Source organism: Colius striatus, chromosome 17 (genome assembly GCF_028858725.1).
Source record: "Colius striatus isolate bColStr4 chromosome 17, bColStr4.1.hap1, whole genome shotgun sequence".
In the NCBI taxonomy this organism is placed as follows: domain Eukaryota; kingdom Metazoa; phylum Chordata; class Aves; order Coliiformes; family Coliidae; genus Colius; species Colius striatus.
Window position 1 is genome coordinate 14,660,332 of NC_084775.1, and position 27,392 is coordinate 14,687,723.

The 27,392-nt window shown below is 50.1% G+C and overlaps 1 protein-coding gene across 2 annotated transcripts in view; it reads left to right on the plus strand.

Moving 5' to 3' along the window:
- CUX2 (cut like homeobox 2) overlaps positions 1–27,392 on the plus strand; it is a 68,841-nt gene that overhangs the window by 16,478 nt on the left and 24,971 nt on the right. Inside the window, exon 1 of one of the 2 annotated variants that reach the window (XM_062010095.1) lies at positions 22,036–22,128. The exons of the other annotated variant lie outside the window; for it this stretch is intronic. Coding sequence (XP_061866079.1) covers positions 22,051–22,128 — 78 coding nt within the window. The 5' untranslated portion in view covers positions 22,036–22,050. Of the gene's footprint in view, positions 1–22,035; positions 22,129–27,392 lie in introns of those variants that run through there. 2 annotated transcript variants of the gene reach the window in all.

Here is a 27,392-nt window from a genome sequence, read left to right on the forward strand (position 1 = left end):
GCAGCTCACGGCCGCTCTGCTCCTGCTTCTGTAATCTCATGTGGCCTGAGGAGTGAGTCTCCTTCCTCCAGAGAGAGCATCTGGGGGGAAATCAGAGAGATGAATATGCCTGAAGGCAATACAAAATGAAAGCAGCAGAATTTGGTCGGCTGGTGACAACATGTCGACGGTGTCAGAGCCGCAGCGGTATTTACACAGGGATGAAGTGTTCCCATACAGCTCCTCCAGCACAGCCAGGTCTAAGCAGGCTTTTCTCTAATCTCCACCATGGCTGACTGCTGCTTCCAACTCTATTTTCTCTTGAGCAAACATATTTGTGCCCCCTGTCAGATATCCTGCAGCCCATGCACAGATCTCAGCATGGCTGGGGGGATGCTGCCGTGCAGGGACACCGTGCTGTCTCCTGGCACCAAGCATGAGTGGCCCCTGGTCTGATGGCACCTGGTTGCTGCAAGAGCTGGATTTGGGAGGAATGTGCAGGAGCAGGGAGTAGCACATCTCAGGGGTGTTTCACCAAACCAGTTTTAGTCACCAACAGCTACTGCATGGCCTTTGCAGAGGAGATGAAGCTGGTGGCACTTGTGATCTTCTGCAAAAGCACTCTGTGTACGTGCTGAGCTCTTTAAGACACGATGCAGCTTGCTGCTGTCTCCTTTGCTATATGCAAGGGGTCCCAGCTCCCTCCTGAGGCTTTGGTGACCTGGTCCTGGTTTCATAGCTCGCTCCTTGTCCTCGTGGAAGTCCTCAAACCCTGCCTGCTCCTCAGGGCTGCCTGGCTGGAATGTGTTTGTCGGCACCCCATGGAAAAAGTCAGCTTGGGCTGCTGTTCATTGGGCTGGTGATTTAGTCGAGGGTGTTGTAATGTTCCTTTGGTTCACCCCATCCCTGTGCATCCCCATCTCTCCTTGCCCAGGCTGTGAGGTGGTGAAGGTGTAGGCTTTCCCACCTGCACATTTGGTTTTCCATGGGCAAAGAGATGAGTTGGTTTACATTTTCTGGCATTCCTCAGGCTTGACTCATCTTTTCCCACCTCCAAGGCCAGGGATATCCCCTAAACTCTGCCTGCAAACCCAGGGCACAGGGGCTGACAAGTGAGATGAGCCAACAGCAGCATCCCTCCTCCCCTCAGGCAGTGGTTCTTTATTTTCCCTGTTTTTGCCATGTATCAGGTGGGCTCTCCCCTTGGCTGATGCCCCTCAGAAGGATCACTGTGGGATGCTCCCCTGTATCTCTTGGGCTATTTATCCCTGTCTGGCTTCGTTATGCACCCACAGTTGAGATGCTCTGTTATGTTGGTTTTTGTAATCATCAGGGGGAGGCTGCTTCAGGCTGCTGATTGATAGAAACATCTTATCTCCTCCAGTCAAAGTGTCTCTGCTTTGCGTGGTAATGAAATAGTTTGACACTTTGACACGAGTGTCAAACACTTTCCCAACGATGCAAACAGCAGAGACTTTGATCTAAGTGCAAACTGTTTTCATTACAACAAACACCCACCCCTTTTATCTGGGAAAGAAGGTACAGGGTTTTAATTAGTGCTAACCAGCAGCTGCTCTTAATGGGTTTTAAAATCCAAGTATAAGGACAGAATAGTGAAGCTGTTATGTTGTAAGGCAGCCCCAGTGCTGTGGAGGGAAATAAGGGAGGTGGAATATGAACAGTGTGACCCCTAAACACGAGAGAGCCCTCCTAAAATAAACCAACACCAATCTGCTCTTTTTTTTGGAGCTGTTCAGGTGTGTTTCTTCCCAGTATTTCAAGTGAGAACGTCTTCAGAAATGCCTTTTCTGGAGAAAAATGCATCTTGTTTTTCACTCAAGTGGCATTTCCCATGTAAAGGAACCACTTCTGTTCCCTTTCTTTTCAGTCTCTCCCCTGATTTTCTCCAGGCCAAGCCTGGAGGTGTTTTAAGTCCTGATGGGAAAGCTGGAGGGGAGGACTCTCCAACATACCCCAAGCTGACAAAATCCTGTTCAGTCATGAATCAGGAGACAATTTTGAGGAGAAATGGGTAAAGTTCCTACCTGCTGTAATGATGGTGGTGGTAGGCAGCACACACTGTGCCTGGATTTGGCCCAAGTAATGTCTAATTAAACTCAGCAGCACCTTTTTTTCCATGTTGAGTGTTGGGTTTGTGCACAAATACCCGACAAGCAGCTGAAGGGAAATTCATGTGCTGTATGGAAATCATTAGGTTACAGCAGATCCTGAGGTTTACATGAAGGTTTGCTCTTTCCTCTCAGCCACAGCCCAGGTGCTGGGTTTGGTCTTGTTGCTTTGTGAGTTTTGCTTTTATCTATTTTCTTAGAACACCTTGGACTAGGTAATTTTTGTAGATCCCTTCTCATGTCCTTTCCCTTAGAGTGGTTTGGGTTGGAAGGGACCTTAAAGACCATCTTGTTCCAGCCTCCCCACCATGGTCAGAGACATCTTCCACTAGACTAGGTTGCTCCAACCTGCCCTTGAACACTTCCAGGTTCCTTCCCATGTCCTTTCCCTTATTTCCCCTCCAAGCACTGGTGCAGCAAGCACAGCCTGGCACTGGCAGCGTCGTGTCCCTTAGGATGTGTGACACCATCAGGCCATGGCAGCTCCCCTGAAGAGTCACCATAGATCCTGGGCAGCTCATCCCAGAGTTGAATACTGGGGACAATCCCCTTCTTGCCTATCCCACCCCATCACCAGCTGGGATCCATCCATCCCAGCCACCTCACTGCCACTGCAGGGTCCTCAGTGATGCCCAGTTCTGGTTTGTCCCCTGCCCTTGGGCATTGCCCCCTGAGACATCTCTACCCAGAGGAAGCACAGAGGGAGTCACACACAAACAGAAGCACTTAATTTAGTACCTCCTTAATTAGCACAGCAATTCCTGCTTCTTGCCTTCCCCCCTGCCCTCTCCACACTGGAGAGAAGCAAAATCCTCCCCAGGAGATGCCGTGTTGGGAGATGAGAGGGGATTTGGGGCTTCATTTTAGCCAGAACATGTGGCTTCTTTTCAGCTGCTTCTCGAGTCACGGTGGCTTTGTTACACTTGAGGAGAGCAGAAAGGAAAAGAAACCCCCCAAAAAAAACTAGAAAGGCAGTGTGGTTGAGATGCTATCTCTCCACAGAGCTAGGGAATTTAATCCAAGGAAGCTTTTGCGAGCCGCCCGGGCTGCGGCGGAGCCGGAGAGCTCGTGTTGGAGATTAAACCTCACGTTTCATTTTCATACACTGTGCTTAATCCAATAATGATTCCGTGTTACAAACAGCAATAATATCTTTCAGTATAGTTAATCAAAAGAGACTTAATGCTGTCACTATTTATTAACCTTTGTTGAAAAGCAAGAAGTTTTCCTGCTAATCTGTGATTGTTGCTCTTGTCAGGCTCTGTCAAGTGCAAACCAGACTTGGCATTCGTTGCAGCAGGGAGGGTGTTGCTGTGTTCTCTGCTGTCTGCTGTATCTGACCCCTGTGCAGGGTGCTGTGGGTGCTGAGGGGCCAGGCTGGCTCCCATCCCCATATCTGCAGCTCACAGATGGGTTACAGCCTCATCTGCTTGCTCAGGCCTGGGAAGATGCTCGCCTGGCACTGGGGCAGTGACACTGGGAGGTTGGGTGTCTTCTAGCAGCTTCCCTTAAAGCTCAGGGGATCCCCACACCTCACTGCTTGTATCCATGGTGAGGGGAGGATGGTGCTACTGGGCTGACCAAGGGATTAAGAAGTTTTTGTGAGGATGCAGCAGCTGAGGCACAGGGAGGTGGTTTGTTCCATGTGCCTCAGCATCATCTGGTCCCTGGCAGAGGCAAGCAGGGGGCTGCCCTTTAAATGGTGGCCCATGGTGGCATTTCCCAGGATGGTGTCTGGCACAGCTGGACAATGCCAGTAGCCACAATGTGGGGTTTGGGGAGGGAAGCACCAGAGGATGTGTGGTTTTTGAAGCTCTGCTGTGATAAAAGGTCAGTGCATGAAGGAATTTCAGCCTTCGCTGTTCTCCCGTTTGTCTCCTGTTGCAGAGAGGCTGGTGCTGGAATTGGCTTGTAGGAGCACCTGGAATTAATGAGCCAGCTTGGTGCTGTGCAGAAATCAATGCTTCCTGTATTAATTGCACTCTGTTCGAGCTTCAGCTTTTTATTCTGAGTTATGTAGTTACAGGGAGAGATGTCTCTCTTCAGCACAGCCCTCGGTCCCATGGCAAAGGGTCCTTGTCCCTGTGCCCATCCTGCCTGGCTGTGGGTGGCACACAGATGCCCAGCACCAACCAGAGCAGGAATGCCAAACACCACAGCAAAAACAAACCCCAAGTCACTGCTGCCTGAATCAATCAATCCCTGTAATCAACTAAAGGAAGAAACCACTGGTGATGGTGAGGCTGGGCACGTATCTCGAGGTGGGAATGCCACTGGCACCCAGTTGTGCTGGTTTGCAGTGGCACATGGGTGAGCAGCCCTCTGCAGAAGGCCAGCAGCTCCTTGCAAGTGGGTTTGCAGATTATTATGCATTTATCTGCAGGTTATTCTGCACTTATTTGCACATTATTTGTCCTTTCCCATCACCAAACACCCATGTGGATGGACAGCCAAGTCCCCCAGACACTCGGGCTTCAGGAGCTGATTTGGAGGCATGGGCATTGCTGTTTGTTTGAGGGTGGACTCACACTGTGCACTCTCCTGATCTCAGCTTGGGGCTCTCAGACAGGTGCAGTGGTTTTTACACAGAGCCATGAAGAATCCCACTTTGCTAATATCATTAAAGCCTAAACGTGGTGTTTATATTTTTAGCAAATTGTTCTTTATGGTATTGATTCACATGTAATGTAGTCCTTGCATGAATAACTACCATAAATCTGGGAGCATTTATCATCCAGAAGAGCTGCAAACTCAGTCAAACCCTTTTATTTGTTAGTCACGACTAAGGGACTGAAGCTGCAAGGTAGAGAGTGAAATGTAAACGGTATTTGTTGTGGCCAGCTGGTTGATCTGTGGTAAGAGGTGAGGGTTAAGATAATTTGGCAGAATGAGAAAGGGAGAAATGGTGATAGATGATCTGGCCTGTTGGTGTTGGGGATGGTGCCTGCCTCTGCCTTCCCTGCCTAGAAATTAACTTCCCTAGCTGGAGAAATTCACTTTTGAACTCAGTGGCTCCAAAGTTTTTCTCCCATTTCTCATCCTTCATGGATAGGCAGCAGGGACAGGCACTTGTTTGTTATCCTATTGACACTGAGCCCAGGGAAGCTGGGCTTTGTGAGCCCAGGGCTTGCAGAGCTGGTGGCAATCCTGTTTGGTATTTGTGTGACAGTGATTGTCTGAAAACACCCCAAGTCCTGAGCCCTCGCTGGTGCCGTGTGCCAGCCGTGGAGGGCTGGGGTTTGGAGGGCTGGAGGAGGGCTCCTCGTGCTCCATTTAGCCCTTTACAAGAAGATGATGGACTGTCCACTTGGGACTTGTAAAAAGGCTTTCACAATAACTTTAGAAAGCCTGATGCCTCTAGTCCTGATCTTCAATTTAAAGGAAAGGAATCTTTTCACCTCTCCTTCTTCCCTGTTCCTCCATCTGACTCTCCCAGACCGAGGTGCTTCCCAGCTTGCTCACGGAGCAAAGATGTGCTGAGCTCTTTTCATTTCTGATGGAGAGATTTCTTTCCTAATAGAAAGAAAATCAAGTCAACGCTGGAGAGCGTGCACAGCAGTTTACCACGAGAGGAGGAATTAATCAGTCTATAAAGTTCAAACTGTACAAAGAGGGAAAGGGGGGGAACCCCCCCCCCAACTGATCAAACACGAGGCCCTTCTCTGAGATGCAAAGATAAAAGCCTCTTTTCCTCCTCGAGCTTCTCCACTATTGGCAGCCAGTGGGATCAAGACTCTCCTTTCTTTCTGGTGTTTTTTTGTTGTTGTTGTTGTTATGGAAAGCTGGAGATAATTAATGTTGTTGAAAGAGGGGCCGTTGGGTTGGCGTCTAGCAGGCTGGCCCCTGAGTCTGGCATCTTGGGAAGCAGCAGCGAGTCGGGGCCGGGGGGAGACGTTCCCCGCCCATTGAACAGAGCAATAAATAATATCGAGGGAGAGAGAGGGGAGGGGAGGGGAAAAAAGCATTAAAAACATAGATGCAGTGCTGCTGGTGGTGCTTGAGCCTCTGTTCTCTGGCTCAAGCTGATGAGCATTTGGGATCTGGCAGCATTCACCTGGTGTTACTCCTTTAGATGCTTCTTTTCAGGGCCAAACACCTGCAGACCCAGCCTGGATGCTGATGGGTCCTGAGTTAGCAGAGGAAGGCTGTGCAGACCCAGGAAGGCTGTGCAGACCCACTTGCTGCGTGTTTGATCTCTCTCATCTCCTGAAGCTCGTTTGGATGTGTCCTATTAGAGTGCTCGTGTTCAGCCTGCCTGCACTAATAATCAATAGATGTATGGTCACCCAGGCTGTTTATGTATCTCTTCTATCAAAGGCCTGACAACGTGAGATCAGGATGCGAGCAGGCAGGCTCATACATCCAAAGCCATTTAGAAAGTGGGATGAATTAATTACTGCCATTAATGACTGGGGAGAGACTTTAGGAAGCTTCAGCTGATGGTTTGGTGCCTGGAGCACAAGAGAAGCTGAGGAGGTGTGGTATCTTACGGTGCTTTGTCGCTGATGTTTCAGCTCAGTCCTGGGATGCCGTGGTCCACGGGCCACATCTGATCGGGATCTGTAAGGTGTGAAGAGTCCCTGGCAGGGAATGGACCTGCTTAAGAGACACATCTAAATGCCTTCAGATTTAAGTATAGCTTTTCCCCACTCACTTGGATCTTTCATCAGCAAACCTCTCCCTGACACCCCTGGCCAAGCATCCCTGCATGGCCCACAGGCTGTGATGCTCCCTGGTGTCCCACTGGTGTACCAGGGCTGCACCAGCATCGTTACAGCCCAGGAGCTGGGGCTGGATTTGCCCCATCCAGCTGTTTGCTCAAGACTGTGTTAATTATGATCATTTTTTTAAATTGCTTTGGGGGTCTTTCTGTCCTTTCTCAGCCCCTTGAAGGAACTGAGACAGCACAGTCCCATCCTCCACTGCCTTTTCCCTTCCAGTTAGTTATTATGCAGCATAACCAGAATTGCTCTCAGACAGGACTCGTCAGCTATAAAAGACACTGGCAAATTTTATTAGTTGACAGAAGGCCTTGCCTTTTTTTTTTTCCCCTTACCTTCCCTCCTGAAAATATTAAAAAGTCATTTTAGTTTAGAAACCTAATTTTAATTTAGTTAGGTTTTAATTTAATTGAGCTTTTAAATTCATTTTCCAGCAGAACTCAATTTTTCAAGTGTAATTTGATGCCGTCAGTGGCCATAATGTTTAATGTCCTACCTATAAATTGTGAGGATGGCTTTGAGATGATTTACAGGATTCAGTGGGGGATGAAGCCGTCTCCTGGCCCTGCACACGTGGCAGAGGCTGAAGGGAGAATGGTTTTATTGTGGCAGCCTCAGCAACCAGTGCTATTACCTACAGAAAGATGAGGAAACCTTGGTTTTCCTCCTGGCTCAGCACTGGTTTGGGTTGAATGGTGAAGAGAAATGGTCTGTGCTGTGTGGGGATGCTCCAGGGATGTTCCTGGGTACTTGTGAGAAATGGTGTCTGTGCTGTGTGGGGATGCTCCAGGGATGATCCTGGGTACTTGTGAGAAATGGTGTCTGTGCTGTGTGGGGATGCTCCAGGGATGTTCCTGGGTACCTGTGAGAAATGGTGTCTGTGCTGTGAGGGGATGCTCCAGGGATGTTCCTGGGTACTTGTGAGAAATGGTGTCTGTGCTGTGAGGGGATGCTCCAGGGATGTTCCTGGGTACTTGTGAGAAATGGTGTCTGTGCTGTGAGGGGATGCTCCAGGGATGTTCCTGGGTACTTGTGAGAAATGGTGTCTGTGCTGTGAGGGGATGCTCCAGGGATGTTCCTGGGTATTTGTGCTCTGCCTGTCTCTGTTGGGATGGGACCAGGGGCACCTCCAATGAAGGCAGAGAGTGTTTGGGATAGCAACATTACCCCACAAACCCATGTGCTTTCCAGAAAATGAGCTGAGCTCTTTCTGAGCATGGAGTGGAGGTGACAGCTGACTGCTTGGTGGGTTTGGGGGGGTTGAAGTTGGGGTAGGCCCTTGGAAGATACCTCGTAATTGTGTACAATACCATCCTGATTTCACCCATTGGAGCGTTGCATCTAATTGCTGGATTAGAGAAGTCTTCAGATCAAATATTGAACATTATAAATGGGGATAAGATGATTGTGGTAATGGCTTAATAAAGCAGGGGAGGTAGTTGAGGCTGTCTGCACACAGCTTTGGGTTGGGGCCAGATTGATTTGGCGGGGGAAGAGAAACCCCTCGGCGCTTGGGAGAGCGTGGCCATGGGAAGGGTTTGATTTTCCTCTCCATTTTGGCTTCTGAGTAGTAGTAGTTGGCTCCTTTCGTTGTCTGGGGGATGTGCCAGCCCCTGGGAATTCCTGCCTTGTGGAATTTGTCTGCTGGGTTCTTTTTCTGTAGAGGAAGTAGCCTGACTGTGCATTCCTGGGTGGGAGAGACAGGAGCATCTGGGGATATCCCCAGTGTGGGGTTTGGGGAGCCTGGCAGTGGCTGTGCCTGTCCAGGCATCACTGAGGGGGGCAGGTGGTTTTGGCTGGCTCCATTGCCTCCCTGGGCAGCCTGGCACAAGGGGCTCACAACCCTCTCAGGGAAAAAACTCTTCCCAATACTCAGTCTAAACCTGCCCTGGTGCAACTTGAGGCCATTTCTCCTTGTCCTATCAGTTGTTACTTGAGCAGAGCCTGACCCCCATCTCACTGCAGCCTCCTGTCAGGGAGTGTCAGAGAGTGCTGCTGTCTCCTCTCAGCCTCCTCTTCTCCAGGCTCAACATCCCTATTCCCTCAGCCCCTCCCCAGCACATTTGTGCTCCAGCCCTGGAGACATTCCAGCCCCTCAGTGTCTTTTTTGGAGTGAGAGGCCCAAAACTGAACACAATATTCAAGATGGAGCCTCACCCACCCTGAATACAAAGGGACAATCACTGTCCTGGTCCTGCTGGTCACATTACTCATATCAGACACTGGAGAATCCACAGGGGAGATGTCTGCCATAGCTGCCCTATGCCACCATCCTCCTGTGCCACCATCCTCTACTGCTTCTCCTGGTGTCCCCACACCCACTGTGTGCTCCTGCCTGGTCCAGATGCTCCAGGGAGGTGTCTCCCCATGTGAATGCCCCTTGCCTTGGTGCCTGAGGTGACTTCCCCTGGGCTGCCGGGGTGCCCGTCTCTCCCGGCGAGGTGCCATCGCTGCCCGGCGTCCCCCAGGTTGTCATGGTTACTGAGGCATGGGACCCCAGGGACCAGGCTGGGAATTAATGGCAGCCCAGGATAAAGGATTCCTGTCTCGGCCGAGTTGATGGATTACATTGATGTGCCATTTGTCATACCGTAATTGTTCTGGCAAATGTAATACCCACTAGTATAAACATTGTGCTGCTTTGCTAATAAAACTGAAAATAGGAAGAGAAAGGATGATGCAGTGTTATGGTCAGTTAAAGAGACACTGCCTCTGCTCTGCCCCAGCAGAAACCTGCCCTGGCCTGCCCACTTCATCCATGGCAGACAGGCAAAGCGGCCAGTGAGCTGCCCTTGGGATGCACGTGCAACTGGGGCCTCTCCTGGCATCACTTTGTCCATCACTGCCTTTGTCTGGAGGGGATAGACACCTCCTTAGCTCCCTAAATGAGCAGGTGAGGAGCCAGGGACCCTGAGGGTGCCTCTGCTGGGGATTGAGCTCCTCCCTCCCCCTGCCTCGCACAGACTTTGCCTTGCAGAGGTGAATGATGGCTGTGGCACGTTTGGCATCCAAGGGAGTTGCTCCTGCCTTGATGGGGCTTTATAAGGAGGGGGATGTTTATGGTGTGGTGGGTGCTTTCCCCTTGTTCAGGGGGCATCAGAGTGTCTGTCCCCCATCCCGTTGGGAGCAGCCAGTGCATGAATCCTTGGGTAGTTTTGCTTTCTGGCTAATCAGTCCAAGGATTAGGAGCCCAGCAGGGATTTCAGCCAGGGCTGAATGGCTCATCCCCCTGAGGATGGAGGTGATGGGGAGGGGCTGGAGATCCCCTCCAGCCACTGCAACTCCTCAGCAGTGGGACCCTCTGGGACTTAGGGGATGATCTGGTGCATTGTCTCTGCAGCCACAGCTCAACTGGGAACCTGGGCATGAGGCTGTGCCCGTGGGCTGGAGAACAGGGGCATCTCCTCTTTGTCTTCTCCCATTTCTCTGGCACAAAAAGCTACAGGGAGGAAGAGTAGGAGGAAGAGCAAACTGCCCTTCTAAATCCTGGGGTAGTTCAGAGGCATGGTGGTTTATACAATCCTATCTCCAAATGTTTTTAAAGTTTCTGGTTGACCTGATTCATAGAAAGAGGGGGAGAGTGGGGGGGAAAAAAAAGATAAACACCCTTTCTGTGTTTGCAGTCATATGTAATTTTTATCTCTTGACCTTTAAACGTAAGCAGCAGTAAAATGAAGAACTATGGCAGTCATTTAACACCCTGCCTGTACTAACTGGTTTCTGCCTGTGAGCCGTGGTTTTAAATTGGCTAATGCAGAATACTTGCAGAGCTAATAATAATTCAGATTCCTCCTGTCAGCTATTCCAGTTTCATGGGTAATTTAGTAGTTGAATAAATTTTTAAAAAACTTCATTCCTTCCCCATGCACTGTTATGAATCAGTGGATGGTTTACCATTGGCAGCAGTAACTGTAAGAAGATTTAAATTGCTACTGAAAAGGATTTGAGTGAAGGTAATGTTTTATAATGTTCTAAGCCATATGCACTACTTTCAGGCCTCATCAGTTTTACATTGATTCCTAGTGAAGTGTTTAATTGCATCATGAATGCAATATAATTCAGTTCTTTTTGCTAATATGGTATATATCTCAAAGTGATATACAGCAGTGACAGGGAAGGCTCGGGGTTTGCTTAGGGTTTGGGAATGGGCGTGGATATGCGTGGGAGCTCTGCTCTTGGGGTGACTTCTGGGCTCTGGGTTGAGTGCTTGGTGCTGAGAGCTGCTGGCTCTTCTGGGATGTCTGCATGGGCATCAGCAGGTTGGGAGGGTTAAAATATACGTCTATTTTAAATATATGTTGCTGGAGCATATCCAGAGGTGGGCAAGGAAGCTAGGGAAGGGTCTGGAGAACAAGTCGTATGAGAAGTGGTTGAGGATGCTGGGGGTGTTGAGCCTGGAGAAGAGGAGGCTGAGGGGAGACAGGAGGCTGCAGTGAGCTGGGGGTCTGTCTCTCCAGTGGTGAATGACAGGACAAGAGGAAGTGAGCTCAAGTGGCCCCAGAAGAGGGGGCTGACCTGAAAGGGTTGTCAGCTCCTGTGCCAGGCTGCCCAGGGAGCTGGGGGAGTGCCCAGCCCTGGAGGGATCCCAAAGCCATGGAGCTGGGGTGCTGAGGGCCAGGGGTTAGTGGTGGGCTGGGCAGGGTGAGGCCAGGGCTGGGACTGCAGCACCTTCAAGGGCTTTAACAACTAAATGATTCTATGAGCAATATAAAATTTACATATGAATAAGTATATATATAGTCAAAAACATATAGAAAATGTGCTGCTCTTGCAGCCTGGATGCTGTGATCTGTACCAGTGCTCAACAGGCAGCTCTGCTCTGGCCCTGGGGTGTTTCAGTCCTTCCCAGAGCAATGGATCCTTCCCATGGTGGGTGATGGCATCTTGGAGGCACGGGCACGGTGCTCTCAGAGTGTCGTGGACAGAAACCTGCTTTCATCTTAATGTGAAGACAATTTATTTGAGTCCATGAAAGAGCTAATGAGTGCTGCAGCAGATCACTGAGCGTTACCCACTGCCAGCCACGCTGAGTCGTGAGGGATCGGCTCCGCAGCCGCTCCGGCGACAGCCCTGTGCTGACCCTAAGGTCCCTCTGCTCCCTCCCCACGGGGCAGGGACTTTCCCTGTCCTCCTTCCTTTCTCCCTCTCTCTGCTTGTGCTCATTACAGCTTCATTAGCTAATTAAAGCCTGGGGCTGCGTGCCCATGCTGGAGTGTGTGGGTGCTCCCTCTGTCATCCTTATGGGGAAACTGAGGCAGGCTCACTGCAGGCCGGGCTCTTCCTGCTGGAGGATGCCAACTCTCATGGGTGTACATGCTGAGTGGGGCAGCCCTGCCTGGCTGTGCCCTCCTCAGGGGCTGGGAGGGTGATGGGGGAAGGTGGATGAGGCCCCACATTCGCAGTGATGCCGCTGAAGGCGGCTGCCGGGGCCGGGCCGCGCGCCGGAGCCTAATGTGATATCAAAGTCACTAACATGATTAGGCTTATATATCATATTAGGGAAAATGAGTACTAATTCAATACAAAGTACTAATTCAGTAGAACAGAAAATTGCTGAGAGAATAGAAAATTGCTGAGTGTGCCGAAGCTGGGCATCGCTCAGAGATGTGCTTGGTGCCTGCCTCGCGCTGTGCCACGGCTGCTTGTGGCAGTGGTGGGTGGCACAGTGCGCTGGGGCAGCGTGCAGCATCCCTGGGAGCGTGGCAGTGCCAAACTGGGGAGCAGCTCTGGAGGTGGCTTTGCTGAGGAGATGAGGCGAGAAACCTCCCTTTGCTTTTGAGCCCAAAGCTCATGGCCTGGGGCTTTTTTCTACAAGAAAGACACTGAGGGGCTGGAGTGTGTCCAGAGCTGGGGGAGGGTCTGGAGCACAAGTCTGATGGGGAGCAGCTCAGGGAATGGAGTTGTTCAGTCTGGAGGAGGCTGAGGGGAGACAGGAGCACTCTCTTCACAGGAGGCTGCAGTGAGCTGGGAGTCGATCTCTTCTCCCCAGAAATGAATGACAGGACAAGAGGAAAGGGGCTCAAGTTGCCCCAGGGGAGGTTGAGGCTGGAGCTGAGGCAGAACTGTTTCCCTGAGAGGGGTGTCAGCCCCTGTGCCAGGCTGCCCAGGGAGCTGGGGCAGTGCCCAGCCCTGGAGGGATCCCAGAGCCGTGGAGCTGAGGTGCTGAGGGCTGTGGGTCAGTGCTGGGCTGGGCAGAGGAAGCTGTCTGCTGGAGGGAGTGTTTTAAGATGCTGGCCTTTCCTCTTGCATGCTTCATGTCTCATTCCTGGCCCAATGCTGAACTTGAACTTCCAGAGATTCAGGGGAGCATCCCTATCTTGGAGACCATGACACTGCCGGAGGCTCCCTGTGGTCCAGCCTTCCTCCTCAGCTCTGGATTCCCCACTCCTCCTCAGGGCGTTTCTGCCTGGGGATGTTTCTCCCTCCACAGCATTTCAGATGTGATCCTCGCACCGGTTGCTGCTGCAAACTGGCTGTGGAGTCTCCTGCACCCTGGGATAGCCCATGGCACCAGAGTGGGTTTGTGCTTTTGGCTCAGGGAGCGTCAGGAGCTTGGTGAGAGGCAGCTGCTAATGCTGAATCTCCACGATAGGCTCTTTGGTTTAATTGGATTTCTCTTTCCCGTTACTATTGCTCGTACGAGTTTTCAAGCCACGCTGTTTCCCAGAGCCTTGGCTCTCTCTCCATCCACCACCACAGTGTAGGGGACCCAAATTTCACTTAATTTCACTGCTGAATAAGGAATTTTCATTGCAATTGAATGCATCCACTGTGGGCCATGTGCAAGGCAGGGATAGAACAGGGTCCTCGGTGCCTGACCCTGCATGTCCCCCAGTCCCACACCTGTGGGCATAATAAACGTGGCTGGTTTTGGAAAATGCCTGATATTTACCTGGTTCAAAGAGACCCATATCTGGGACACACAATGTTTCTGTACTAATATGGTAGGAGAGTCTTATTGTATTAGCAATTTTCCATCAGATCATGTCATATTAGTATTGTATTGTATTAGTATTTGTTTTCACTAATGTGATGTGAAAGTTGCTAATATGATAAGACTCCTGCATTGTATTAGTGAAAACAAATATTAATATGATAGGATGGAAAATAGCTAATAAGAAACTAAGTTGCTAATCTGACGTGATGGATCTCCTAAAGGAATTGGTTGTAGCTTTTCTGTACTTTTCCAGAACCACCTTCAACCCTGTTCAGGGGGAGAAGGGAAGGCAGCAGCACTGACAGGTTTTAAAGGGATGAATCCACCTCAAAAGCAAGAGCATCTCTTTTGGGCTTAAATCCACCTTTTGTTAGGGGTTGGAAAAAAATCCCATGCATGTGGGAAAGCCCATCTGTGCCGAGAGGTCAAGCTGGTACCCAGAAAGCCGGAGCAAATCTGAGTTTAGAGGGAGCAGAGCCGTTCCTCCGTGGGGCTGGCGGCTGCCCTGAGCTGTGGTACCAGCCTGGTCCAACTATGACGAGATGTACCCAACAATTTCCTAATTTCATTTCATTTTTCCTTAGCCACCAGAGCAAAATATCAATTTGTGACACAGCGAGGCAGGGTAGGTGAACCAGAGCTAAAGGAAAATAAACATTAAACAATTATTGGAATTTAGGTTTATTTAAAAAAAACCCCAGCAGGGCTGAGGGAACGAGGCACCTATTAGCAGGGAAAAAAACCCAAGAAGCTATTGGGCTTTTTAACAACATGCTGTTTCTTGGCGGAGGTTGGGATTTGGGCTGTGCACGCAGTCGTGTTATTGATTAAAGATGATGTAGCAGCAGCACAATTATATCACAGTTTGCGCTCGCCGCGGTGGTACCATTGGCCTCTCGTTTGTCTGTTGGAGATGGGTTTGTTTGCTTTTCCCTTCCTGGGGGTTGCTCTGATGGGTTGGAGTCCCTGCCCTGGGAACTGGTGGAAGACGTCTGGGGGGGATCGGGGGACTTGGTTTGGTCTCGGGGGTGGAAATGTTTTTAATCGCTTCTCGTCCCTTCACAGAATCAATCACAGAATCACAGAACCTTCCAACCCTTAAGATTCTGTGATTCAGTGATTTTTGCATTTCATGGTGATTCCACGTTCTGCCCTTTCAACAGCAGCCATGCAAACAACAGAGGGAATATTGTGTTTTGGGAGGAATTGAGCTGCCCGGTGTGGATCCATGCTCACCCTCCCCCCTTCCACTGGTGTTTCCTTGAGGTCAGGGTGGATTTGGCCCCGTGTTGCTGCAGCTGATGCTCGGGGTGCCGTAGCAGGGGAAAAAAACCCACAAGGTTTCAAAGCATTTCCAGAAACTTCTGCACACAGGTATGAAGAAAGGCAAGAGAGAGGAGCTGGGCACGGGCCGTGCGGTGCGCAGGAGCGAGCGGATGGCTTGCGGGGAGCGTGCATCTTTGAATCAGTCTATAATGCAATCAATTCTGTATATCCCCAGTGAAACAGCAACATTTATTTAACGTCTTTTATAGAGCAGCTGAGTTTTATCACAAATCACATTCCATTTCTATTCATCGGGGACCCCTTGAAGGCTAAAACGCACTTACTTTCCTCCGAGGAAGTTTACCAATTCTTCAATAAAGCCCCATTTGCCTCTGTATGTAAAATTGACACATTTATTGAATATTAAACATTTGCTGGTTGCTGTTGTGCTCCTTTCGACTTTATCTGCTGCCCTTAAAAGTCGTTAAGGGAAGGATATATCAAAGTTGCAACAAAGGCGTGTTTATGGATGGAGAGAGGATGCTCGGATCCAACGGAGAGGCTGCTTTATCCCATCCAGCGGCTCCATCCTCGGAGCAACCCCTTTCCCTTTGCTCTCTTGGCCATAACCATTTGGCAGTGGTTTTTCTCTGATTATTAGAAAGGTTTTTCTGTGCATAAAAGCTGTTTCCTATCGAGTGCTGGGCGGGGTTGTGCCGGTTTGCAAAGGATATGCTTTTCTAACCCGGAGTCAGTTGAGCTAATTAGCAGGAGGTCCAATAAAACAAGTTTTTCTTTTATCACAGTTACTAAGTGCTGTTGTAAATCAATTAAAATGTATTCTAGTAATTCTATTTATTTTTTTCTTTTCCTTGGCAACTCTGTTTAAAGAAACACCAAGCCATTAACAGTGTTTTGTGTGTGCTTGTGTGTGTGTTACTGCAAGCATATCGAACCGTCGCTGTCGAGCTCGGCGCTGGGCACAGGAGTGTGCCATAAACCCCTTCTTCTTCCCCCAAGCCACGTGAGTCTCTGGCCATTTAATTAGAGAAAGGGGCAGGTTTTTTGGAGGTGATAAGGAAGGAATCTGCTTTTCCTTGAAATGTGGATATTCCCTCCAGTGGTTGTCCTGATTCTGAATTGCTAAAGGTGCAGCTGTGTCCTTTGAGCGCGTTCCTGGTCGTGTTGCTTTATGGGGAGTGTTAACTGAGGAGGATGTGAGAGCGATGTTGTGGTGGTCTGCTGATAAATGGACCTTTAGGTTCATTCCCTAAAGGCATCACAACCTCTGTGTGGTGGGGCAAACCTCAGTGGCCAGAGGAGGAAATTTGCCAGGAAGAAACTGGGGGTTCAGCCCTTTCTGTGAGCTGTTGCTCCTCTCTCTCGTTCCCCACCTTTTCTGTAGTTCACAGTGTTTTGAGGAGGATTTTCAGACATGGGCCAACTCATCCTGCTTTAGGGGTAATTTCTCCCAATGCACTGGCTAATTGAGGAGGCATCATTAGATGGAGAGATGGCTGTTTACTGATGGCCATCTTACAGACCCACATGCCCTCTCAGCCTGGAGAGAGGAAGGGGCTCCTAAATCCCATACTGACAGGAACATCCTCCCTGCTGTGGGTTAGCTCTTCAGCTCCATGTGGGATTGATGTTGGCAGCATCGTGTTCCCAACCCACCAATGACCATGCTCACAAAGAGTGAACTCGTTAATACTTTGCTGAGCAGCAGGATGGGACCAAAATATTGGGGTTGGAGTTAGAGAGTTTTTTTGCTAATGTTACCAAGAGGAATGCTCTGGCAGGGGGGTTGGACTGGATGGGCTTTCGAGGTCCCTTCCAACCCTCGAGGTTCTGTGATATTTAGGGGTTAGTCTGTTGTTTTTAAGGATGTCATTTGGTTCCTCCTTTGGAGCTGTGGGGGTGCAGTTGGCTGCAGGAGGGGGCCTGGCTCCCACTTTGCTGTGACTGTAGCTCCATCTCTGGATGCTGAATTAGAACACCACGTTGGAAAACTAATCTCTCAGAACCGAGACACCCCAAATTGTCCCAAATGGAAGAAGCGATGAGTATGTAGAGGAGCGGCCCCCCCTCTTTGCAGCAGAGGCACTTGTCTCTATTAATTTATGAAGGAAGCTGGCATAATAAATGTCACCTCAACAGAGCTCCAGTAAACGTAGCTCATCTTGAGTGCATCATAAAAAGAATCTAGGGCTGCCTCTGAGCCGCTGCTGCCTGGCTGGAGGAGCAGCCCCTCTACCAGGGATCCCACCGCCACCACGACCCCCATCCCCGGCAAGAAACAGCCCAAAGCGGCACAAACAACCTTCCCAGTGCAGCGAGAGGCTTTTCTTTATGGGTGAGGGAAAGTGCTTAAAATGCTTAGAGGGAATAAACAGCTTTTAATGAAGTTACATTGCCACATAATGGGTATCATAAAATTGCCTTCATAGTACAGGGTCCCAGGATGGCTTTTATTATCGACTGAGCAGGAATCCTGTCTGTAAAGCTCCGGCAGCTGCAGAGAGGAGAATGCAAAGTCTTCTTAAATTACCTGATTGAAATAACCGGCAAATATTCTGCTTTGCTGCTTTGTTGAAGGCAAAGCTGCCTTTGGGGTGGTCTGTCAGACCTGGTTTGCAGCTTCTGAAGAACACAGGAGTTTCATTGCAGCAAAACAGATGTTCATCTTGTTTCTCTATCGGCTGTTTGATGAGAAATTTATTGCTCTTCTGCTGGGCTGGAGCTCCTCTGCTGCGGAGTCTATTAGGCAGCCCAGGAGCTGGCGGGGAGCCAGGGAAGCGGCGTTTTGATGAAACCCATGAAAAAGCCTCGGCTCCGAAGGCGCCAGCAATAATGCATCGGCTAGACTCTCCGGATCGGGGGCGATTGATTGCCTGTGATTTGATTTATTGATCAATACCCTCAAATTTGGCGTCTGAGAAGCTGAACTAATCTTTAACTGCTGTGAACATCTCTGCCTGGTGGAGAATTAGAGCTGATAAGGAATGTATGAAAGGAATCTGAGCTTATCTTAATCACACAGTGCCCCTGCGCTGCCTGCGCCGGGGCGGGAGTGGATGTGTGCAGAACACAATCACCAGGCAGAACAGAGCAGATCTATAAATTGATGGAATTCAAAGCCTCCAGCATCGATTACCATTATAACAAACAGTGGCGCGCTGAATGTCTGATTATTTTTAGACAAAGATTCTGTGCTCTCAGCAGCAATTTTGCTGATGCTGTCACTGTGTCAGATGTCTGTTGTTGATTGCAATTAGATGCGATACAACAACAAAAAAAAATATAGCGTTTAAAACTCTCTCTTGCCTATAGTTTTATTTCCACTTATTAAATCTCCTCCTTTGTTTGCCTCCTCCTAACGTCTGCAGCTGGATGAAATATTGCATTACCAGAAGAGATCTCTTATATTCAGTTGGGTATAATCACTTTACAGATCATTGGATTATATCTGATATGGTTCAGATAATCCTGGGGAAATGTGGGACGTTTACTCTGCCTTGGTTAAACCTGCCCTGGTTTAGGGGTTTGGATGCCGATCTGCATAACATTTGGGTTTCTGAAACAGGTCTGCAACCCTCCCAATGATCTAATTCTATTAAAACACTAATCAATTCCCCGTGACGTCAGTCTGCTTTCCTGCCGGTGCCGAGCGCTGGGTCCAAGTGGATTTATCCTGTCCTTCTGAAATGGCTTTTGGAGCAGTCACAGCCTCAGCTTTAATGGTTTAAGGAATGAATATCCTGGAAGGCAGCGGGGAGCCAGTCATGCAGGGCTCTGTGGTTTGCTTTGCTGGGCTTCTTTGTGCCGGGATCTCACCATTACCAAGTGCATCCATGGGTTTGATGCTTCCCGGTTTGTCTCCGGTGCTGGGGTGTGGCTGAGGGGCCGTGTTTGGGACTGGTGGGTTCAGCTGGGGAAATGTGACTGGCCAGTGGCAGTTTCTGAGATAGCTCTTTCCGAGGGAGAAAGCTCTTTGGAAACCATTCTTGAAGCCCACAGGAGCGCCGTGGGGCCAGTGGGTTCACGCAGGGATGCAGAGGCATTGAGAGCAAGGGGCTGAGCTGGCTCTGCGCACCCCACGGTGATGCTGGTGCAAGATATTGGGGAATTTCACGTTTTTCTTTGAGCCCAGCATGGGGGGGAGCGTGGGCTTTGCAGTGTGGCAGAGCAGTGGCCATGGCCCTGGCCCTGACCTGGCTGCTGGGGGAGCAGGAGGTCTCCTCTTGAACGTGACCTCATCTTGCACAGACACACACGGCTCCGGGGCTTGATGGAAAAATGCGCCGCGGCGGAGGAGTTATGTGCTGCTGGCAGCTGGTGTTTTCTTTCTTTGGGAAATCTAATATATTGATTAGCTTTCTTCAGAACAGCATCAATAAAGTGTATAATGGCATGGCTGGTGCCTGTGGCGTCTCCTCCCCTGGTCTGAGCCCCCCTGGAGCCGGGAAGGTCCTTGGCTGCTCCGTGTCAGGCTCCATGTCCTGGCTGTTCCTCCCTTTCCTGGCAGCATTGCTCTGCCCAGCAAACGTGCTTGGCCAGACACCCTGGTCCTCTGCAGGGAGGTTATCCCAGGCAGCCTTCCTCCTCCTCCTCCTCTTCTTCTCATCCCATGCCTCCATGGTACAACTACAGCTTTGGCTCAACCAACTCCAGCACAGAGGCACTTGGCCAAACCCTGGCAAATATCTTCAGGGTCCACTATGCTGTGGGGCACAACCATGATGTCCTCCTGGTCATCCCCATCCCTGGGCAGAGAATGTCACCAGCAGAGCCATCCTTGCCCAAGGTGGTGGCACTGGCAATGACTGACTGGCACTGTGCTGAGTGTTCATTGCACCCTGGGTCCCTTCCAGGAGTATGTGGGTGCTCTGCCCGTGCCATCGTGGTCCTGGCACAGTACAGAGCCTGCCGGCTACAGCCTGGCCCATGGCACACGGATTGCTGCTCCAGCCCTGCGGTCGTGGCCAGGGAAGATGGAAGGAGATACCTTTTCCATTCAAGAGTCTAAGAGAGCTTAGAGGGTGGTTTATTGTCATTTTTGTGGTTGGTTTTTTTAAGGTGATTGATTGCAATAATGAATGGAGCCCAGAAACTGGCTGCAGCTTGAGGCCAGCTGCTGGATTTAAAGTCCTGGTTGGCTTCAAAACCTCTCAACTACTTCAGCTCACATCTGTAAATTATGCAGAAAGCAAGTGAGACCTTATTTAGGGCTCTCCCAAGCCCAGCTCTGCCCTCCAGTGCCAGTGCCTGGAGGAGTGGGTGCTTTGCATTTTTATTATACACTGCTGGCTCGTTTCTTTCTTTGTGGTTCACTGAAGAGTGAATCCGTCCAGGGACGTGGCTCGTTCCACCATGCAGTACCTGGCCATCGTGTGGCAGGTAAAGGCAGCACCAGGATCCATTACAGGTGCTTTTATTTCTCTTTCCAGACCAGTCCATTTATAAAGGGACTGGAGGAGCATCTTAGTTCCCCACTGCCCTGGGATGGAGGTGGCCAGGCTACATCTCACAGGCCAGGAACCTGGAAGGGTTTTCTCTGCTTCGTGAGAGTCTTGCTATGAGCTCATTTCAGAGCGAGATTTTTCAGGGCAAATTGACAGCTGATGACTATGGGAAGATGTTTTCAAAAGGAGAAACAATTTACAATAATTAGAAATTTATAAAATGTCTTTAAACACGGTGGTAATAGGGATAAGAAAACACTTGCTGCAATGTAATCAGTTATTAGCAGCTGATCATTTATCTCGATGGATAGTTGCTGCTGGTACATGAGACACGTAATAAAAGGACTCTTGATTAACTAATTTGAATATCTTTTGAGAACAAATTCTGAGTTCTCTTTTTTCTCCATTGTAACGGATCCGTACATCTGCGAGAGAAACCCTGAATGGGTATGGTAATGAATATTCTGCTGGAAGTGTAGCCCTCCAATGCTGCCACACCAGCCCAGCCCCGGCCTTGGGAAGCCACTCTAATAAGGAAGGGGCATTAAGGAGGCTGTCCAGGAGGAGCTGAGGCCGTGGGATGCAGGAGAAGCGTGGCAGGGAGTTTGCCGGGGTGGCTGCAAGGCTGCATGATCCAGGGAGGCAGGACCAGGACCAGAGAGGTCCCTCTTTGGCTTCTGGGAAGGATCAGGATAGTGAAACAGCAGGGTGGTGGTGCTGCCCATGAGCAGCCACCAATCCAACCCCTGAAGTGGCATCCCTTGATGTGTGGGTGTTTTAGGAAACTCAGCCTTTTCCCAGGGATGGAAATGTGTTGCACGTCTCAAATCTGCCCTCTGTGAGATCCCATTACGGCTCTTTTGATAACACACCATAAACCTCGATTCCATTTTAGATGCTGAGGCTTTGTGGCTCAGCATCTGTGCTGTAGGACCATGAGTTACCCCTGGACCTCCTGGCACAGGCCCCAGGGTGACTGGTGGCAGCAGTGGGCCCGATCCCTGCTCCCTCCCTGCAGCTGAGCCTGTGTCTGCCAGCGGTTAAAGGATATGGTCACACATGAAATCATGACAAGCCTGTATTTCCCTTCCTGGCTCAGCAGGCAAAGGGAGGAGGTGGGTGCTGGGTGAATTCAGTGGGGTCTGGTCCCAGCCCTGTTTGGCTTCTCTGACAGCTCGCAGAGCCCGTGAGCTCAGCGGTGGCTCAGGAGCAGTTCCTGCTGCCTACGGGTCATTCATTGTCCTCAGCTACTGATGGACTCCATTCAAATACCTCTCCCTCCTTCTCCCCTCCCAAATATTATGATTCACATAGTGACTGAAAGCAGATTCCTTTTGTCAGCAAGAGCCCCAGATATTTTACATTTACGCATCATTTTCTTCCCAGGATCCCAATTTTCCCCGTCTCTCGTCTCCTCCGTCTCTTTTTGTCTCAGTCCCTGACCAGACTGAGCCTTAGCTCCAACTCCATCCCCTGCCATCCCCTCCTGACACAGCCAGCGATGCTGCTGAGGGCTGGGGAGGACTGTGGGGTTGGGAAAATGATGCTCAGAGATGTTGGCACAGCTCCTCCTGAGTTGTATTTACTGCAGTGAGGAGCAAAGTCCACGCAGCTGTGGATGCAGTTTACAGGTAATTAAACTCAGCTTGGTGGGGATTTAAACATTAATATTGATGCTAAAGTTTTTAATAAAATATAGAGGGAGAGAGAGAGAAAGAGGTATCGATTCCTATTGGCTTTTCATTTTTCCTTTTCTCCTGCTTTATTGTCACAGGGAAGTGTTGGTACATTGGTGAGCGTGTAACAGGGATGTCTGGTGCTGGCTTGGGGGTCTGCAGGTGAAGGCAGATATGATCCCAGAAGGACAAGCTGGGGAAAACTGTTACATGAGGGATTGATCTGTATGGTGAGGCCATTCCTAATGATAAAGTCTCCTCTGAGCCTCCTCTTCTCCAGGCTGAACATCCCCAGGTTGCTCAGCTGCTCCCCTTCAGACTTGTGCTCAAGCCCCTTCCCCAGCTCTGATGCCCGACTCTGGACATGTTCCAGATCCTCAGTGTTTTTTCTGGAGTGAGAGGCCCAACACTGCACACAGTATTCGAGCTGCAGCCTCACCAGGGCCCAGCACAGGGGGACAATCTTGCCCTGCTCCTGCTGCCCACACCATTTCTGATCCAAGCCAGGATGCCCTTGGCTGCCTGGGCAGGCTGCTGGCTATCAAACCCCCTTCACAACCCGTGCTTCCAAACTGCACCAAAGGCCGTTAAAAAGATGCTGACGGCCGTTTTTCACTCCCTGCTTCTCTCTACACACTCAGGACTCAGGTTTATCTGCTTTCTTGCCAATATTTTTTTATCTAACAGTGAAATATTTATATTGTCCAATAAAAGGCAGTAAGCTTGCAATCTCGTGCAAATTCATTTGAGACCAGGAGCTTTGTTGTCTGAATTTTACACCCAGAAGTGACCCCTGGTAATTGGCTCCATACATCTTTAGCAGCATGGATTTACATAAGGCTTAGGGGGTGATTGATGGCCAAAGAGGTCACCTTGCCAGCCCCATGGCTCATCTAGCAGGGCACGGTGGTGGCTGCTCAGCCCCGTGTCTCCTCCTCACCCCCTTCCCACAGTGGGTTTTTGGTGGTGCCAGGGAGGAAGGAGCCAGTCCCATGTGATTTGAGCTGTCACAGCTTAAATCACCACAGGACCAGGGTGAAAGGCTGACTTCAGGCCGAGCGTGGTGGCCACGGGCCTGAGGTTTTGGTGGGATATGAGGCTGGAGCACAAAGCAGGTCCTGCTGCCGGGCTCAGCTGCTGATCCCGATGGAGCTGGAGCTCAGGGCTCAACTGAGTCCCCTCCCAACCTCCACCACCAACACCTCAGTCCCCAATTTATCACAAAGCAATTAACAGCCTCCCCCCTCCCCCTCCCGCTCAGGTTTTACTGTTCCCATCTCTTCCCGCCGTCTGCAGGGCAGTAATTAGAGTCTGTCTAATGAGGTTTCCATAGCAGGGGTATGTTCTCTCACCGTATCTCCCCATCAGGCCACGGTTTTGCCATGGTTTATGGTGCCAGGGTACATTTCTTTCTGGCTACTTTCACCACAATGCAGTGGGACAGCAACCCAGGGCACCCCCTGGCACGACCAGGCCGCAGGATTTACCGGGGCGCGCCGGGTCACTTCACCTCACGTCAAGCCCGGCATTTGTGAAGCGGTGTTGAGGGCTTTTTTTTCCCCCCTTTTCCACATTCCACTAAAATTAAAAAGCCATCTATATCTTAAAAACCTTATTTATGAACACTTAAGCATAAGTAAGTCATCGTTGGATGGCTTCCCTCCCCGCTGATGGATGGAATCTGGCACCGGGGTGCACCGGGAGGGAAATCTGGCAGCACAATATGCTGTGCCTGACTATTTTGACACTCGGAGTGTGATGTTTTTTTTACAGTTACTGATGAGCTTATGGCACTGCTCCTTTTTGGAGAAGCGAGGAGGAGGCTGGGGCTGCGAATATTGATTAGCAAGCCTCTGATTATCTCAACAACCCTCTCGGCCTACCTCTTCTTTTGCGGGGAATACAGAATCCCTTCAATTATTCATATCAACCCCCTCGTCGATATTGCCAACGCGCCGTGGCTGCGTGCAGGAGAGCAAAAGCAGTTGAGGGGAATGATATTCCTACAATTCCTCTTAAACCACCTTCATTTTCGTTGGTCCTTCTCCTCCTTTTGTTTTTGTTTTGTTCCAGGAAAGGGTTTAATTTTGCTGCTTGGGCAAAGGCCTGTGCCCGTGGCAGGGGGAGCGCACACGGCCTCGGAAACGTTTAATTGAACTCAGCTAGGAATTTAAGAAGAATGTACCTGAGATACAGGAGATTTGCTGTTAGAGAATTAACTCAGCAGGACAGCAGATTTCCCTCCTTGGCAACTAGATTTTTAGGAGCTGTAGGTGTAAGTGGCTAATGAGAAGGGAAGCTAATTAGCCACAAAGACAAATTATAGCCCATAACCTTAGGATATGGCTCTCGCTGTCTCTGGTAGCTCCTTTGGATAGGCAGAGTTTTGTCAGGGCAGGATGAGGGCTTTGTTGGGGGATGCAGCACCCTCCTGGATACATCCCAGCCCTGTGGGAGGAAACTTGGAGAGTTTGGAGGCGTTTATAAAAAGCAAACGTTGGGCGCCGAGATGCTGGCACCCAGCTCACAGCCCAGATGGGGGGAGATGTGTTGGTTTGGAAAAAAAATATATTAAAAAAAGATGAGAAGGGAAGGGGGAAAAAAAAAAGAGCAATTCTAAAATAGCTTTCCTCAGAGGCTGTGTGGGGAGGGGTGTTTTCTGCCTGCCTGGGTGGGAGGAAAAACCGGCGGTGTTGTAGGGGGATGCTTATAGGAGAGGTGGGGAGGGGAGTGGGTAGGACCTGCCCTCACCACTGTGGTGCTGGGCACAATCCTGGCCCTTTCCCACCTCATCAGCTCTTGACGGGGTTGAAATAGGAAAGAGAGAGCCCTGGGAGGGACAGACTGGATCTGGCTTGGTGTGGCCAAGGGTCACTGTGGCCAACCCTTGAGGGGTTTCTGCAGATTATAAAATCTGTCTGCTTTGTCTCCCTGGCTAGGACTGAGTGGTCCTTGTGCCACTGACACCAGGGCTGATGGCCCTGCCTCAAGAGCTTCCAGACAAGGGAAGGAGTCAGCACTGGCAGGATATGTGATGGTGTGGTCAGGGTGTAATGGGTGAAGGAGCCGGGCACCAGGGTGGGATGACATGGTCCCAGCCCCCTACTATTGCTGCAGAAAACATCTCACCTCTGCATCCTGATGGTCCCATTAGAGACCTGGAGGTTCTAGTGGACAGCAAATTAAATGAGCCAACTGTATATGCTCTCGTGAGCAAGAAGCCAAAGGCATCCTGGGGGCATTGAGGAGAGTGTGGGCAGCAGGTCAAAGAAGGTTCTGCTGCCCCTCTGCTCTGCCCTGCTGAGGCTCATCTGGATCCTGTGTCCGGTTCTCGGCTCCCCAGCTCAAAAGAGACAGGGAACTGCTGGAGAGAGGCCAGGGCAGGGCTGCCAAGATGCTGAGGGGATGGAAGATGTGTGTGAGGAGGAAAGGCTGCGGGCCTTGGGGCTGTTCAGCCTGAGAAGAGAAACCTGAGCTCAGGGGCACCTCAGCAATGCTGATAAATACCTAAAGGATGAGTGTCAGGAGGTTGAGGCCAGTCTGTGTTCTGTGCTGCCCAGTGACAGGATAAGGGGTAGTGGGCACAAGCTGGAACACAAATAGTTGTACTTAAATACAAGGAGAGGCTCCTTTGGTGCTGAGGGGAGGGAGCCCTGGCCCAGACTGCCCAGGGAGGGTGTGGAGGCTCCTTCTTGGGAGGTTTCCAAGTCCACCTGGACACGTTCCTGTGCCCCTCGAGCCAGGGGAACCTGCTTTAGCAGGGGCTGGGGCTGGAGCAGGTCTGCAGGGCCCTTCCAGCCCCATCATTCTGGGATTCCTCCAGCCTGACCCAGATGCTCCCCAGCCCCTACTCTGCAGGTGCTTTGGCTTTGGTGCCCAGCACTGGGGAGAGATGCACTGCACCTCAGGATACCTCTTCCTCTCCCCAGCTTTTTAATGCTCTCTGTTTGGGGGCCGCTTTCTCTGCTCCTCTAATGTGCTTCGATGGAAACCCCTGGAGAGCTGCAGCTACTCTGAGCTTGCCAGCAGCGACACATTAGGATCTGTCATCTGCTGAGCATTACCTGATTTTAAATCTGTCTCTTTGGAGCTACAGAACTGCATGAGAAAATATTAAAGTAAACAATAAGTGGATTTACACAAATGTGGCTGATTTCCATATTTTTCATCACTTCATTTTATTACTGGGGTTACTGATATGCTCATTTATTTATAGGGCAATCCAGTATTGATTCATTCCGATGCGCTGTGCATAAACACATAAAAGAGAGTGATAACAATAGGAATACGTTTCCAGTCTTTTAAATACTGCATTTTTTTTCCAATAGTCTTCATTAGATCCACTATGAGGAGATGAGCTATGTCCTGTGGGGAGCCCCAGCCAGCCCCTCACACAAGTGCCTCTGGATTTATGGGGGTGTAAGGAGGAGCGGGATGCAATTCCCACCTCAGCGGCAGCAGCTTCCCCAGCTCAGCCACCTTCCTCCCCCCACCCAAGGTATTTTTATCGTGGGGGGTTTGGGACATTTTATCCCCAAGGGTGGGTTCTGCACCCCTGAGGTCAGGATTCTGGGCTGCTGCAATGTCAGGTGGCAGGATGGAGACCAGAGTGCTGCTGCTGCTCCCAGGCAGGGCTCCTGGGGGTCCTGATGATTCTTTTTTCCCCTCTTTTTCTCCCTCTTGTTTTGCTTTTCCTCTCTTTTTTGTCTTTTCCCCTTTTTTTTCCTTCTCAGTTTTCCTTCTCTTTTTTTTTTCTATCTTTAAAAATATTCCCCCTCTCTTCTTCCTCTTTTCTCACTCTTTTTTCCTCTCATTTTTATCTTTCCCTCTTTTTTCCTCTTTTTTTTCCTCTTTTTCTCCCTTATAAAAATATTCTTTCCCCCCCCTTCTCTTTCCCTCTTTCCCCCTCCTTTCCTCAGATCTTTAAAGCCACTCCTTTCATACATTTTTTCCCCTGCACAGCACACTTCTCAACCCTCCCCATGAATATTAACCAGGGAGAGCAGAGTGCTACATCACCTGCGTCACGGGAAGGAGCCCATAAAAGCAGGGTGATGAATGACACACCTTCCCCCTCCTCTCCTTCTGGTAAATGGGAAAGGGAGAAAAAGAAAGCCACCCCATCAAACCATTTTGAAATATTAACCCAGGTGCTGGTGGATGGGTTTTTTGAGCTCTTTCTCTCTGCCATTCCCAAATACATCTCATATACATTTAGG